The sequence below is a fragment of the Scyliorhinus canicula genome, chromosome 17 (genome assembly GCF_902713615.1).
Source record: "Scyliorhinus canicula chromosome 17, sScyCan1.1, whole genome shotgun sequence".
In the NCBI taxonomy this organism is placed as follows: Eukaryota; Metazoa; Chordata; class Chondrichthyes; order Carcharhiniformes; family Scyliorhinidae; genus Scyliorhinus; species Scyliorhinus canicula.
The window spans coordinates 111,321,176-111,337,128 of NC_052162.1; the positions used below are offsets into that span (position 1 = coordinate 111,321,176).

Consider the following 15,953-nt stretch of genomic DNA (forward strand, 5'->3'; position numbering starts at 1 on the left):
AACACGTGAATGGTTTTTCCCTTGTCCAATTGCAAATGTTTGTTTCAGGCTGTATAATTGGTTAAACGTCTTTCCACAGTCAGTGCTCTGGAACACTCTCACTCGGGTGTGTGTGTCTCGGTGATTTTCCAGTCACAGTGATCTTTAAAACAGAACAAACATTTCAATTCAAGGCCAGTGATATTCAGGTGCCGATGAATTGAGTGACCCTGTTGGATTTTGGCATGATGTATGGTCACAGTTTCGTGTCTGTAAATCTTCCCCTTCTGACATCCTGGAAAAGGAGTTTACAAAATTCATCACTCTCATTACAGGATAGAAATTCAGAGCAGACAGTTCTAGTTTCTATGGAACATTCTTTCCTCTCTTCTGCAAACGTTGTCCATCTCTGTCCCATACACTTCCCCGCCATTCTCACTCTGCTATACCTGGCTTACAACCTCTTCATTATATTGAAGGTGAGAATTCCTGTTGATTGACAGATCCATATTCACCACTTGCTGTCGTCAGCAGAGAGACCTGAAAATAGTCATGCAGCCTACCAACCGATATACTTCAACTTAAAATGTGCATCATTACTAAATTGCGCCCTTACAGATACAAGTTGGATGTGAGGCAGAACGTTATGTTTTTAAAATATTTATAAATTTAGAGTACCCAATTTATTTTTTCCAATTAAGAGGCAATCCACCTAACCTGCACATCTTTGGGTTGTGGGGGCGAAACCCACGCAAACATGGGGAAAGTGTGCAAGCTCCACACACACAGTGACTCAGAGCCAGGATCGAACCTGGGACCTCGGCGCCGCAAGGCAGCAGTGCTAACCCACTGCGCCGCCGTGCTGCCCTGGAAGAACGTTATTTTGATGAGCGTTATCAAGTCCTGGAACTCACTGCCTCTGAGCAAATGAGTCAGCATGGACTGGAGTTAGCAAATGGACTCCTTCTGCGCCGTAATAATTTTGTGACTGGAAATATACAACATAACTATAGTCCTTTATTACAAGACTAGATGTAATAATATGTACTCTATTACAGAAACAGAAATAACATAGCTAATACATACTATATAACACGAGACATATCACTGTCCGATATTAATTTACTGACCCCTTAAATGTCAGCCATCTCCTGGGGAAAGCAGCCCTTTTATTGTGAACATTGGGAAAGAGACCATCCTTTTAGCCAGAAAAAATAAATGTGTCAAGCTGAGGGAGCAAAGGATGTCAATGTCTTTAAGAGAGACCTGGGCCAAGCTTTGTAGAGTCTGCACCCTCCCTGGATTCACTTCCTTTCCCTTCAATTGCTGCAAGTGACCAATTGAAGGTGAGAATGAGAATAGAAATGGAAAGGGGGTAAAAGAAAGTGTTTTAGTCATAGATGTTGGAGACAGGAGGAGGTTTCAGTCTGTGTGAAGTTCGATCTTCATTCGCGCAAGTTCAGCGCTCTTGATTGGCTGGAGGACTAGAGTCCTTCCAGTCCTCCAACTCTTGGTCCAAACTTCAGCACGACTACCAGGGTGTGGGCTTTCCTCCGCACATGCGCACCTTCCCCTCTGCCTTGCACATGCGCAGTCCCGGGCCGTGGGTAGGGAGCCGCAAGCAGGTTGTTTGGAAACCGTGTCCCGAGGAGGTGGAGGGGGAACAAAGGTTGGGGGTGGGGCTCCCGTGTCCGCCCGCGGGCCTCCCGTGTCCGCGCGCCGGGCCTCCCGTGTCCACGCGCCGGGCCTTCGCACTGGCAACCCCAGACATCACCGCGGAGCAGGCTGATTCCGATTGGCTGATTCAGGCAGGGCTCCTTTGTGATGTCACAATGCGGAGGTTGGACAATGAGTTTCAGACTGAAACTTCCTCCTCTGGGCAACATCTGGGAGCAAATCAATGTCTCCCCCTTTCCATTTCTTATCTCATTCTGGGGGGACATTGGGGACTTTCATGGGAAATAAGCACAAATTTCATAAACCCAAAATAACACAAATACAAATTTTAAAAACTGACACCGAAAGTTCAAACTGGGGGCTTTCCTCATGCATCATGAGGACTTACATAACCGTATAACCCACCACCCCACCCTGCCATGGGGCTACTCATCTCTAACGTACGAGGTGAAGGGTATTGAAAATGTCCTCCCTCTTTGTAAATACAAGCATCACAGCACATCAGAGAGAAAAAGACAAGACTCTGCACAAACTTCACGTCACCCTGCCGGCTCAGTATGATTTTTACCAGAACAGGATAACAGGCGACCACCACCTCGGAGCTCATATATCCCACACCCTTGTGAGGAGAAAAGACATAAAATCAGCGGCAAAGTCACAGGGGAATAAAGTTCAGGATTATTGATGAACTGCAGAATAATAACACCTATTATAGAGTCTGGAAAGGCCAAAGCCAGGACAGGAATGTCAAACAGCATCAGGGTTCCTTCAAAACATCATCAAACAAAGCATCTTCGCATCCGCCACGCTGTCATCTCGACGCCCAGGCAGCACGAAACCTCGGCCCCGGCAGGAGGCAATAATCCAATGTGTCCAGCCGCCTCTTAACTCCCCTCGACGAACATCAATGACAAGACAACGCAGACCGGTGGTCGAGGTCTCAGACTGACCCCAGGCCTCAAAGGGCGCGCGAACACTCCCCATCCAGCCCCAACTCTACGAATTGGTCAGGATAAACGACACACCACACAACAGGATTTCCAATGACTGAAGGTGAGTCCTCACCGGGAAGATTGCCCCATCGAGCAACAGGATTCTCTTCTCCAATTCCAGTTTGCTCAAGGATATTTCACAGTTCATCAAACTGAACACCGACCAGCTGGACCACGGAGCTGAGACCAGCGTCCACAACATCATTCACAATGGCAGCCATCATCACGATGCTGACAGCACCTTCGGGGTGTCGACCTGCTCGCCAGCAAAACCCCCCCTACAAGCTGGGCCCCACCTCAGCCGCCTCTCACCACCTCAATCAGGGGTTTTTGACTTAACTTGGGTTCTCATCGCCAAAATCGACCCAGGATCTTCCAGGGACATAGTACAAGGCATATGCACCAAAAGCAAGTAATAATGATGATGTGCATCAGGATAATAAAAGGATTAAACGGTGAGTAGCTTCAGAGCTCACAAAAATACAGCTGCTCCTGTGCTCACATCACATGGGCTCCCCTCCCAGTTTGCAGTTTTGATGAGGGTCAGAGTTCTTACTGCTGCCACGGGCTTGATGGTAAGATGTGGACAGCGCAGGCTGTTTGTCTGGAGCTACTGTTTCCTTCAGAGATCCAGCAGCGACTGCCTGAGTTCAGTTCCACAGGATATTAGAAGTGCAAGCAGCTTGGAGGAAGGTCATGTGACACACCTCCCACCATTCCTCCGAGATGTTGGGTAAAGGATGTATTTTCCCAGGGCTGGAATCCAGGATCCTTTTATTGTTTGAGACACTGGCTGCAGGTTGACTAAATGGGGACCCCTTGTTGAAACCTTTGTGTTGGAACATTTAATGTTGAGGCCATTGGCAACATTATTGGAGATTAGGACTTGTAACCAGATGCATTGTGGGTAACTGGCTGGGCAGACAGCCCGTCTGCTGGGACAGTGTGTTAGCTCGGCTGGAATGTTCATGTGATGCGAGGTGTGTTACATTCCAGGGCGTTTGAGCCGTTAGCCTTCGTTCACTTTGAAACTGCTCATAAACTTCCAGAAACCAGCATGTGACCAGCTGGTGCCAACCCTTCAGCTCAGCAATTTGAAAAACATTTAAAAAAAGACTTCATAAAGTAGGCCAGCTGACACAGTTATTTATATTTTCACCGTCTTTACGGTGAGGTACTTTTAATTGAAATTTTGGTTTTTATCTTTTTACTTTGTTGCTTTTCAACCTCTTAACAGTTAATGAATCTTTAAAATTTACCACTTGAAATGTTCATTCTGGTTGGATGGTTAAGTCTTGCTAAACTTGATTTAATTCGTAGTGGGGATTTATTGAAAAACCTGTACCCCATAAATCACCCTATTGTTTGTGAACTCGCTGGTGTGTGTGGAGGTGGGTTAACTGAGTGAATCCCTTCCCACACTGAGAGCAGGTGAACGGTCTTTCCCCAGTGTGAACTCGCTGGTGCGTCAGCAGGTTGGATGAATGACTGAATCCCTTCCCACAGTCGGAGCAGGTGAACGGCCTCTCCCCAGTGTGAACTCGCTGGTGTTTTAGCAAGTTGGATGAATCAATGAATTTCTTCTCACATTGAGAGCAGGTGAATGGTCTCTCCCCGGTGTGAACTCGCTGGTGTTTCTGCAGGGCAGATAACTGATTAAATCCCTTCTCACACACGGAGCAGAGGAAAGGCCTCTCCCCAGTGTGAACTCGGAGATGTTTCAGCAGGGTAGACGAATCAATGAATCCTTTCCCACAATCGGAGCAGGTGAACAGTGTCTCCGGGGTGTGAATGCGCAGGTGTTTCCGCAGGGCAGATGAATCAATGAATTTCTTCCCACAATCAGAGCAGGTGAATGGCTTCTCCCCGGTATGGCGGCGTCGATGGATTTCCAGCTGGGATGGGTAAATAAATCCCTTCTGACAATCTGAACATTTCCAGCGTTTCTCCATGGTCTCTACAGATTCAACAATGATTTGAAGCCTTGTCCACACACAGAATATGATTGTTCCCCGCTGTGATTGGTGAAATTTTGATCAGACTGTTTCCGCAGTTCGTACAATTGGTGGTGCAGTAGTTAGAACTGCTGCCTCACAGCACCAGACCCCTGGGTTCAATTCCGGCCTTGGGTCACTGTCTGTGTGAAGTTTGCACGTTCTCCCCCTGTCTGCGTGGATTTGCTCTGGGTGCTCCGCTTTCCAAAAAACTGTCCAATGATGTGCAGGTTAGGCGGAATGGCCATGCTAAATTGCCCTTTAGTGTGCAAAGGTTAGATGGGGTTACGGGGATCGGGCAGCGGTGTCAGCCTAGGTAGGGTGCTCTTTCAGGGGGTCGGTGCAGACTGGGATGGGCCAAATTACCTCCTACTGTACTATATCAATTCTATGAATGGAACACAGTAACTTGGGTGCCTGTGTGTCTCGGTGCTTTTCCAGTCACATTAATGTCTAAAATCTTTTCAATCAGGCGGAACAGATAAATATTTCTCCTTCCAGATTCAAAGGCCGATGGTATTCAGGTCACGATGAATTGAGTGACTGTTAGCTCTGAACGTGATGATTTAGATTTCTGTCTGTAATTCCTCCTGTTCTAATATCCTGTAAAGCAATTTACGAAAGTCATCACTGTCAGTGCAGGATAGAAATTCAGTTCTCATGTTCATGCAACATTCTTTCCTTTCTCATTTTCTGAAAAGCTGTAACTCTCCATCCCACATGGACATACAGAATGGATTCACTTATTTTCCTTCAGTTGATACAAATCACCAATGCCTCTCCCCCCCCCCCCCCCCCCAAATGAGATAGGAAATGGAAAGGGGGAGACATTGATTTGCTCCCAGATGTTGCCCAGAGGATATTTTAGTCTGGAACTCAAGTCTAACTTCCGTTTTGTGACGTCACAATGGTGCCCTGCATGGATCAGCCAATAGGAATCACCTTGCTCCGTGGTGACGTTTCCGGGTTCCAGGACGCAGGCCAGGCCGCGCGGACTGGGGAGCCCCGCCCCCACCCGTTGTTCCTTCACCTCCTCCGGACAAGGTTTCTAGGCAACCGGCTGACGGCTCCGGCCAAAGATAGAAGCCGCTCGGTGATCTCCCCGGCCCGGGACTGCGCATGTACAAGGGAATGGGAAAGCTGCGCAGTTGTGGGGGAGAGCCCGCCTCCTGACCTTCATGCTGAGGTGCTGACCAATGGCAAAGTTAGAGGACCGGAAGGAGTCTGATCCTCCAGCCAATTGGAGCGCGGACTTTGTGAGAATGACGGTTGAGCTTCACACAGACCGAAACCCCCTCCTGTCTCCAACATCTGTGAGTAAAACACTTTCTTTTCTCCCCCTTTCCATTTCTTTTCTTATTCTCACCTTCAATTGGTCACTTGCAGCAACTGAAGGGAAAGGAAGTGAATCCAGGGAGGGTGCAGACTCTGCAAAGCTTGGCCCAGGTCTCCCTCACATTATTGTGGTTTCTCCAAAGAATGGCTGACATTTAAGTGTACAATGTTGTAAAGCAGTAAGAGTATGTTAATGTCAGAAGGTTCATACCAGATATTTATGATTCTCTGATAGATTGCATTTATTATTCTGATATCAGAATAAGTACTCTTTCTGCGATTGCATGCTTTGCTGCCAGCAATATTATTTGTTGGGCCAAATGGTCTACGCTGGCTGCTGAGATTCAAGAAGGCAGCTCACCACCAGCTTTAATGATCCAATCGATTTCAGATTGAAATTACTGGTCATCTTTGCTTCGACTAGCTTCATAAACAGAAAGTTCAAAGTCATGATCAATTACTCCCTTTACGGTAGCATAGTGGTTAGCTTCACACCGCCAGGGTCCCAGGTTCGATTCCCGGTTTGGGTCACTGTCTGTGCGGAGTCTGCACGTTTTCCCCATGTCTGCGTGGGTTTCCTCCGGGCGCACCAGTTTCCTCCCACAAGTCCTGAAAGACGTGCTGTTAGGTGAATTGGACATTCTGAATTCTCCCTCTGTGTACGCGAACAGGCGCCGGAATGTGGCGACTCTGGAATTTTCACAGTAACTTCATTGCAGTGTTAATGTAGGCCTACTTGTGACACTAATAACGATTATTATTAAAAGTTCCTCCTCAAATCTCTAATCTCCCTGTATCTCTGATCAAAGGTCACATTTTTCATCTAGTAATATCAAGATGCATATGTTTAACAGCTGCATGATGATATTTAGGTCTATGAACTGTCAGGAAAAGTAAGGGATCTGTTGATTACCATGAATCAGCACCTTCAGGAGAATTGGGAGGGTGAATATTAGATACAGCAGAGTGAGAATGGAGGGAGAGTGTGTGGGAGGGAGATTTACAGCCTTTGGGGAATGATAAAGGAAAAAATGTTCCAGAGAAACTTGAATTGTCTCTTCTGAATTTTCATCCTGCAGTGACCCTGTACTGACAGTGATGTCCTTTGGAAATTGTTCATACAGGATATTAGAAGAGGAGGAATTACAGACAAAAACCTGAAGTCAAGGTCTGACAGGGTCACTCGATTCCTTGGGACCTGAATATCATCGGCCTTTGAATCTCAAAGGAGAAAAGTTTGCCTTATCTGTTGACTCCAAAAGATTTTAAACATCAGTGTGACTGGAAAAGCACCGAGACACACACACACCCGAGTGAGAGTGTCCCAGAGCACTGACTGTGGAAAGAGCTTTAACCAGTTACACAGCCTGAAGAAACATCACCCCATTCACAGCGGGGAGAGACCGGACACGTGTTCTGTGTGTGGACGAGGCTTCAACTGATTGTCCGGCCTGGAGAGTCACAAGGACATCCTCACCATGGAGAAACCATGGAAATGTTGGGACTGTGGAAAGGGATACAGAGCCCCATCTGAGCTGGAAGCTCATCGACGCATTCACACTGGAGAGAGACCATTCACCTGCTCTCAGTGTGAGAAGGGATTCACTTGCATATCCCACCTGCAGTCACATCAGCGAGTTCACATTGGGGAAAGACCGTTCACCTGCTCTCAGTGTGGGAAGGGATTCAGTCATTCATCTACTCTGCAGAGACACCAGCGAGTTCACACTGGGGAGAAGCCATTCACCTGCTCTCAGTGTGGGAAGGGATTCACTGAGTTACCCAACCTGCAGACACATCTGCGAGTTCACACTGGAGAGAAACCGTTCACCTGTTCCCAATGTGGAAATCGATTCACTCAGTTATCCAGCCTGAGGTCACACCAGCGAATTCACACTGGGGAGAGGCCGTTTACCTGCTCTCAGTGTGGGAAGGGATTCAGTGAGTTATCCAACCTGAAGTCACATAAGCGAGTTCACTCTGGGGAAAAGCCATTCAGCTGCTCCCTGTGTGAGAAGAGCTTCACTAATTTAGCCAGCCTGAAGTCGCACCAGCGAGCTCACACTGGGGAGAGACCGTTCACCTGCTCTCAGTGTGGGAAGGGATTTGGTGATTCTTCCGCCCGGCAAAGACATCAGCGAGTTCACACCGGGGAGAAGCCATTCACCTGCTCTCAGTGTGGGAAGGGATTCACTCAGTTTTCCCACCTGCAGACACACCAGCGAGTTCACACTGGGGAGAGGCCGTTCATCTGCTCTCAATGTGGGAAGGGATTCAGTGATTCATCCACCCTGCGGAAACACCAGCGAGTTCACACTGGGGAGAAGCCGTTCATCTGCTCTCAGTGTGGGAAGGGATTCACTCAGTTATTCACCCTGCAGACACACCAGCGAGTCCACACTGGGGAGAAGCCGTTCATCTGCTCTCAGTGTGGGAAGGGATTCACTCGATTATCCAGCCTGAAGTCACACCAGCGAGTTCACACTGGGGAGAGGCCATTCACCTGCTCTGTGTAGGGGAAGTCAGTTAAGCCATCCATCCCACCTACGGAGACACCACCGAGTTCGTGAGGTTCAGGTTGATTTTGTAATTCATCATACCGGCTGAGATACCAACACGTTAACGAGTGATTACAGGGGTTGCATTCTGCTGTTATTGTTTCTGCTCTCAGTTACACCCAGAACTGCATTTTGTTCATCCTGACAGTTGGTCAATGGGGAGGGTTGGAGGGTTTCTTTCTGCTGGATTTGGCCGGTCTCACGACTTTGCCTGTAATGGACTGATGCTCTTTGAACCTTGTTGTGGATATCTGGTTTCAACTTTCATGAGGACTGCAGTGTAAAATGATGTTTGGATGTTAGAAGGTATTTAGTTCCCATTTATGTTTGGAACCCCCCCAAAGCATGCCGTATTGCCATGAAGGTGGTCTATGATGGTTACATGGTTCTTTTGTTTAAATTATCTGGGTGTTTCTCACAGAAGGAAACTATCAAGGTATGAGGGGCAAGTCTGTGGTAGATTGGGAACTTACAATCAAAGATATGACGATAGACAGGTAATCATTACCTTTTAAGGAATTATTATATATTTACATCAAATATAGATTCTTTTAAGTATGACAAATGCAGGGTTTTAGATATAATGGATTATAAGCATTTGCCAATTTAAGGGTTAACAACCTATGGTTAGTGTGTGTTTGACTGCAGTAGTCATGTTTTTTAAAACCAGTTTTTGCAAGACCAGAAAGCTTTTAGGAGCCAGAGGTGAAATTGTCCAGAGTATTGCAGTGCTGCTGACTAGAGTGAGTCCATGGGGAGTTAATGTGTTTTGAGCCTGGGGAGTTAATTTGTTTTCAGTTTGGGGCGATTATGTCATTGCTGGGTGGAGCAAAGCTATTCAGACATTTTGAAAAAGCGTTTTGAGTTGAATTCTGATTTAGCCAAGAAATAGGATCTTTTCTCACCGCAGGATAGTTAAACAAAACTGAGTAATGGTATTTAAAGCAGAGCAGACTTTTCTGAGGACAAGGGGGAAGCTGAAACAAACTAGTTGAAACAGCTTTATGAAGACGACCAGCCAGAATCTGCAAGGGTTCAAACAGGAGCTACACCTGTTCTGGAAAGCAACTAACTGTGCCATTGAGATGGGTTGAGGGCTGTATGTTTTTCCCTTGTTGTTTAATTGGGAATAGAGATAATAATTAAGTATTTGCTGTATTGAGTAGTATTATTTAATGGGTAATTAATTGTATACTATTTGTGGTTGTGTTTACTCGTGTATTAATAATAAAGTCTTGTTTTAAAGTGCCAAATCCCTATTTCTATGTGCAGTCTTCACAGCCATGGACAACTAAAGAAAATAGCGACAGCTTAAAATAAGATGTGGAGATGCCGGCATTGTCAGGACATGCAACAATGTAGAATTGCCGAGCAAAAACTTATAGCTAAGTTCCGCACGCATGAGTGCGGCCTCAACCGGGATCTTGGATTCATGTCGCATTATATTCACCCCCCACCATCTGGCCTGGACTTGCAAAACCCTACCAACTGTTCTGGCTTGAGACAATTCACACCTCTTTAACCTGTGATTATCCCTCTCCCTGGATCTGTAATGATTTGATTACCTGCAAATGCTCGCATTCCAAGCATTGTCCAGCATCCCTGACTTTGTCTATATAAATGTTTCTGGAACATACCTCTCCATTCACCTGAGGAAGGAGCTGCGCTCCGAAAGCTCGTGTTTGAAACAAACCTGTTGGACTTTAACCTGGTGTTGTAAGACTTCTTACCCAGCTTAAACTAAAAGAGGGGGCTTACTAAAATACAAGACATGGCACAGATCTGGAATGGGATCGATACAAGGACCAGCAAAGGGTCACAAAGCAGCCTATCAGCAACTAAAGAGGATTGTGAAAGGAAACTTGCAAGGGATATCGATAAGAAGAAATGTTATAGTTATATACAGGGAAAGTGGGTGGCGAAGAGCAATGTAGGCCCAGTAAAAGCTGAAAACGGAGATATTGTCAGTGATAATGGGGGAACGGCAGATAGGTGGGAACAATTACTTTGCCTCAGTATTTACAGTTGAAAAGATGGAAAACCTGCTGGAAGTGCCGAAAAAAATAATAATTGATAGAGATCAGGGACTGAATACACTTGATGTAAATAACCAGGAAATTAATGGAACTAAAGAGTGACAAATCCCCAGGACCTGATGGTTTCCGTCCGAGGGTGTTAAAGGAAGTCGGGGAGCACATTGTAGGTGCCCTAACTAAAATCTCCCAGAGTTCCCTAGCTTCAGGGGTAGTCCCTCTGGATTGGAAAATTGTACATGTTACTCCACTTTTTCAGAAGGGTGAAAGGGGGAAACCAGGGGATTCCAGACCAATTAGCCCAACATTTATGGTGGGGAAATTGCTGGAGTCTAGAATGAGGGATGGGGTAACTGAACACCTTGAAAAACTTTGGTCGATCAGAGATAGCCAGCATGGATTCGTGAAGGGAAGGTCATGCCCGACTAATCTTTTTGAATTCTTTGACTAATCTCATTGAATTTTTTGAAGAGGTGACTAAGATAGTCGACAGGGGAATGTCTATGGATGTCATTTATATGGCCTTCCAGAAGGCATTGGATAAAGTCCCACCCAAGAGACTGTTAACTAAGATGGGAGTCCACGGAGTTGAGGGCAAATTATTGACCTGGTTAGGAAACTGGTTGAGTGGCAGGAGAGAGTGGGGGTGATGGGTAATTACCCTAATTCGCAAGAGGTGTCTAGTGGTGTATCACAGGGATCTGTGTTGGGGCCTCAATTATTCACACATCATTAATGACTTGGACGAAGGCATAGAAGTCATATCTAAATTTGATACAACGTTAGGTGGCATTGCAGACAGCTGGATGATAACATAAAATTGCAAGGAGATAGTCACAGACTCGGTGAATGGGCAATATTGTGGCTGATGGACTTTAATGCAAGCAAGTGTGAGGTTATCATACATAAAATTTGGGGCAGCACGGTAGCATAGTGGTTAGCACAATTGCTTCACAGCTCCAGGGTCCCAGGTTCGATTTCGGCTTGGGTCACTGTCTGTGCGGAGTCTGCATAACCTCCCCGTGTGTGGGTGGGTTTCCTCCGGGTGCTCCGGTTTCCTCCCACAGTCCAAAGATGTGCAGGTTAGGTGGATTGGCCATGATAAATTGCCCTTAGTGTCCAAAATTGCCCTTAATGTTGGGTGGGGTTACTGGGTTATGGGGATAGGGTGGAGGTGTTGACCTTGACTAGGGTGCTCTTTCCAAGAGCCGGTGCAGACTCGATGGGCTGAGTGGCCTCCTTCTACACTGTAAATTCTATGATTATCCATTTTGGACCAAAAAAAGGATAGAGCAGAATACTTTCTAAATGGAAAGTGGTACAGAGGATGTCCAAAGTGACTCGGAGGGGGGGGGGGGATGTTCAGGTGCATAGACCCTTAAAATGGCGGGATCAGTGCAGAAAATAATGAAAAGGCGAATGGAATTCTGGCCTTTATATCTAGAGGATTGGAATGTAAAGACACAGGGGTTATTCTGCAGGGATACAAAACCCTGGTTAGACTCCACTTGGAGACTGTGAGCAGTTCTGGGCACCACACCTTAGGAAGGATATTTTGGCCTTGGAGGGAGGGCAATGTAGGTTCACAAAAATCATACCTGGAGTACAGGGATTGAATTACAAGGAAAGATTCCTCAAATTAGACCTCTTTTCACTCGGATTTAGAAGGTTAAGGGGTGATCTGATCAAAATATTCAAGATATTAACAAACAGGGTAGGTAAAGATAAATTATTTCCACTGGTTGGAGATTCTAAAACTATGGGGCTGAAAGGGTTAATCAAATCGTACAGGTTTATGTATAAAACCTAGATAGGCTTTAAAATAAAACTTAAGCGCTCACATGGGCTGCTTGAGAAGCTTACTTGCCGTAATTGGAAAGTTTGACTTCCCACAGACAGAACAAGCTAGAAGCAGAAGGCTGTTGCCACAGCAGACCTTTTAAAATGACGACAGTGAGGATATAGTCACACAGCTTGCACACAAACATTCAGTAATTCAATTGATCATGCAGCTGTGAACCGTACAAACACAGGACAATGGGAATAAGGGACACCACAGATAATCTATGCTTCTAATCTTTTATATGTCTCGTAGCTCATAGATATGTACAGATACCTACGTGCTTGGCGATATTATACCATGTACGTGCCTTGATTATGTTTGGTGATTACACTCATGCAATGCATTATGTAATTCTAATTATTAGTTGTGAATGCACATAGATAGTTTTTGAAAAACTTTTGATTGGTGTAAACAAATGTATTCTTTTGATTGGTGTATGTTACTTACTTGAGATAACAGAGTAAAGTATAAACGACCTGTATGTTCTGTGCTCTTGGAGCTGGCAAGCCATTTAGTGGTAGCCTAGTTCCCCTGCTGTAGCTTGAATAAAGAAGTTCATGAGCTGAACCTCAAACTCTGAATGTTGTCTGGTCAGTTGGAGAGTGAAGTATGCTATGGTTGAATAACTATGGTGAAGGTCCCGCAACAGAGGCACAGTGTCATGATAGGGAGATAGAACATAGAACAGTACAGCACAGAACAGGCCCTTTGCCCCTCAATGTTGTGCCGAGCCATGATCACCCTACTCAAACCCACGTATCCACCCTATACCCGTAACCCAACAACCCCCCCCTTAACCTTACTTTTTATTAGGACACTACGGGCAATTTAGCATGGCCAATCCACCTAACCCGCACATCTTTGGACTGTTAGGAACTGGACTGTTAGATGTTAGGAACTTGGGTCCATAAATCTATCAGGCAATTTAGGGGTTAAATAGACTGAAGGAAAATACTGCCAGCAGCAGGGTTAGAGGGATACATCATCCACAGTTACCTTTTCCCATTCAGACTTAACTTCGTTAGTGCGAATGCACAGGATGCCCTGGTTCAGAGAGGATGATCCACTCAAGATCCAGTGTCATTTGGGACAACCATATTTGACCAGCCATCAGTCCATCACAGAGTCTGATGACTTATTTGTCCGTGAATGGAAGGTTAGTTGCATATGAATGGCATAGCTCTGTTATTTTGTACAAACGGGAGTTGGCAATCAGCCAAGGCAACGATAAGGGATTCAAGTCTGGCAACTTCAGGGGACAACTTTGTTTGAAGTGGGGGGAGCTCAGAGAGAGAGAGAGAGAGAGTAAAGAATGCTTTATTGAATAGCTATAGCAGAAGGCTGTGGAAACAGAACAAATATGTCATGAAAGTTGACATCAAGACAAACTTTGGAAATTGATTCTCAACCAATGGCCCGAACAGAAGAAGAAATGATTCATAGGTGCAAGTATTGCCTTTGCCTTTATGTGATAGCGGAACAAGAACTGCATGTTCATGTTCAGTGTTGTTTAATGTGTTATGGGCCAGGGCTTAGAAACTCCAACATGTATTATGAAGCTCACCTAACCTATAAGTTTAATGTTGAATTTGGCTGGGATGAGCACAAGAGCCTTCACTTCAGGTGTGATTCTTCGACTACCTAGACGCTTTTATCAAAACAAAATTTATTATAAGAATGTAGTTAACATATATAAAACACTTTTCAAGAATTTTTTTTCAATTACAAACATGAAAAAACAACAGTAATCTATGTATATAAATCTTAATAATCCCCCTTAGTAACTGTTCCAATTCAATACAAAATTAATAAACCAAACCCCCTTTCAAGGGCGTGGTCCAGCACACTGTAATCTCACTTGAATGGGACTGGTCTTTTCCCTGAGATTCTGATTCAGTTCCAACCATCAGATTCAAAGCTCCTCCAGAAAGCAACTCTTATCTTTAAAGTTACAGTTTGCCGCCACACCCAATGTTCTTTCAGTTCACTGGAACAGCTTTAAAATAAAAACAGAGAAACACTGCTTCTTTCTTCTGCAGTCCAAAGCAACAAGCCAAAGGACTAAACCCCCTCTCACCTGACAGCCGTAGCCCAGGTCCACCCACAAATGACATCACTGAAGCCTTGCTACAAGCCATGTCATCAGACCAAAGCTTTTTAAAGGGACACTCGCTTTAAAAATGAGAACTTGCATGTTATGGGTAAGAAACTGCATGTAATCTGTTAGTGTTCGGACTGAAGTAAAAGTTTAAAACAGTGCGGCACCGTAGCACAGTGGTTAGCACTGTTGCTTCACAGCACCAGAGCCCCGGGTTTGATCCCTGGCTTGGTCACTGTGCAGAGTCTGCACGTTCTCCCCGTGTCTGCGTGGGTTTCCTCTGGGTGCGCCGGTTTCCTCCCAAAGTCCCGAAATACCTGCTGTTAGTTGAATTGGACATTCTGAATTCTCCCTCAGTTTACCCGAACAGGTGCCGATGTGTGGTGACTAGGGGATTTTCATAGTAACTTAATTGCAGTGTTAATATAAGCCTACTAGTGACAATAAAGATTATTATTTATTTACTTATCATAATTAATAGCTATTTTTGGGTTTGTTGTTGAAAAGTTTAATTGTGTGTTAATAATAAAGTCTTGTTTTAAAATAACATTTCCCAATTTCTTCGTGCAATTACTCCTGGAGCAAAGTAGTCTTTCCGCACAGTCTGACAAAAGAAGCTAAAGTATTGGGAGTTCGGTCCAGTATCCTGGCCACTGTTGGGATCTGGTCTGGGATTGTGATATAAGAAACAAAAATCCAACAAGAAAAGTTAAAGATTCCATTAGGTCAAAGGAAGAGGCTCACAAAGTGGTCAGAATAGGAGTAAGCCTGAGGATTAGGAGTTTGTTATAGAATTCAGCAAAGGAGGAGAAAATAGAATATGAGAACAAACTGGCCGAGCCTGTCCAATCATTCCTCACAAGACCAGCCTCCAATTCCAGGTATGAGTCCAGTAAACCTTCTCTGAACTGCTTCCAACACATTGACATCATTCCTTAAATGAGAGCAATACTGTACACAGTGCTCCAGATGTGGTCTCACCAATGTCCTGTATAACTGAAGCATAACCTCCCTACTTTTGTATTCAATTCCCTTACAATAAACAATAACATTCTATTAGCTTTCCTAATTACTTGCTGTACCTGTATACTCGCCTTTTGTGATTCACGCTCTTGGACACCCAGATCCCTCTGAGTCTCAGAGCTCTGCAATCTCTCACCATTTAGATAATAAGCTTCTATTCTGCCAAAATGGACAATTTCACATTTTCCCACATTATTCTCCATCCGGCAGATTTTTTCCCATTCACTTAACCTATCTCTCTCCCTTTGTAACCTCATTATGTCCTCTTCACGATTTACTTTCCTGCCTATCTTTGTATCATTGGAACATAGGAGCAGGAATTGGCCATTCAGCCCATCGAGCCTGCTCCACCATTCAATACGACCATGGCTGATCATCCACTTCAATGCCTTTTCCCCCCCCACACTATCCCCATATCCCT

The 15,953-nt window shown here is 45.1% G+C and overlaps 2 protein-coding genes across 2 annotated transcripts in view; one reads left to right on the forward strand and one right to left on the reverse strand.

Moving 5' to 3' along the window:
- Positions 1 to 976: 976 nt before the first annotated feature.
- Positions 977 to 4,829, reverse strand: LOC119952225 (gastrula zinc finger protein XlCGF7.1-like). Its single transcript, XM_038775875.1, has one exon. The coding sequence runs from the start codon at positions 4,598 to 4,600 to the stop codon at positions 4,007 to 4,009; it is 594 nt and encodes a 197-aa protein (XP_038631803.1). The 5' UTR covers positions 4,601 to 4,829; the 3' UTR covers positions 977 to 4,006.
- A 740-nt stretch (positions 4,830 to 5,569) lies between these two features.
- The window catches only part of LOC119951521 (zinc finger protein 729-like), a 98,627-nt gene continuing 88,243 nt past the window's right edge, over positions 5,570 to 15,953 (forward strand). Inside the window, exons 1-2 of the mRNA XM_038774724.1 lie at positions 5,570 to 5,955; positions 7,102 to 8,487. Of these exons, the coding sequence (XP_038630652.1) occupies positions 7,456 to 8,487 (1,032 nt within the window). The 5' untranslated portion in view covers positions 5,570 to 5,955; positions 7,102 to 7,455. The remainder of the gene's footprint in view (positions 5,956 to 7,101; positions 8,488 to 15,953) is intronic.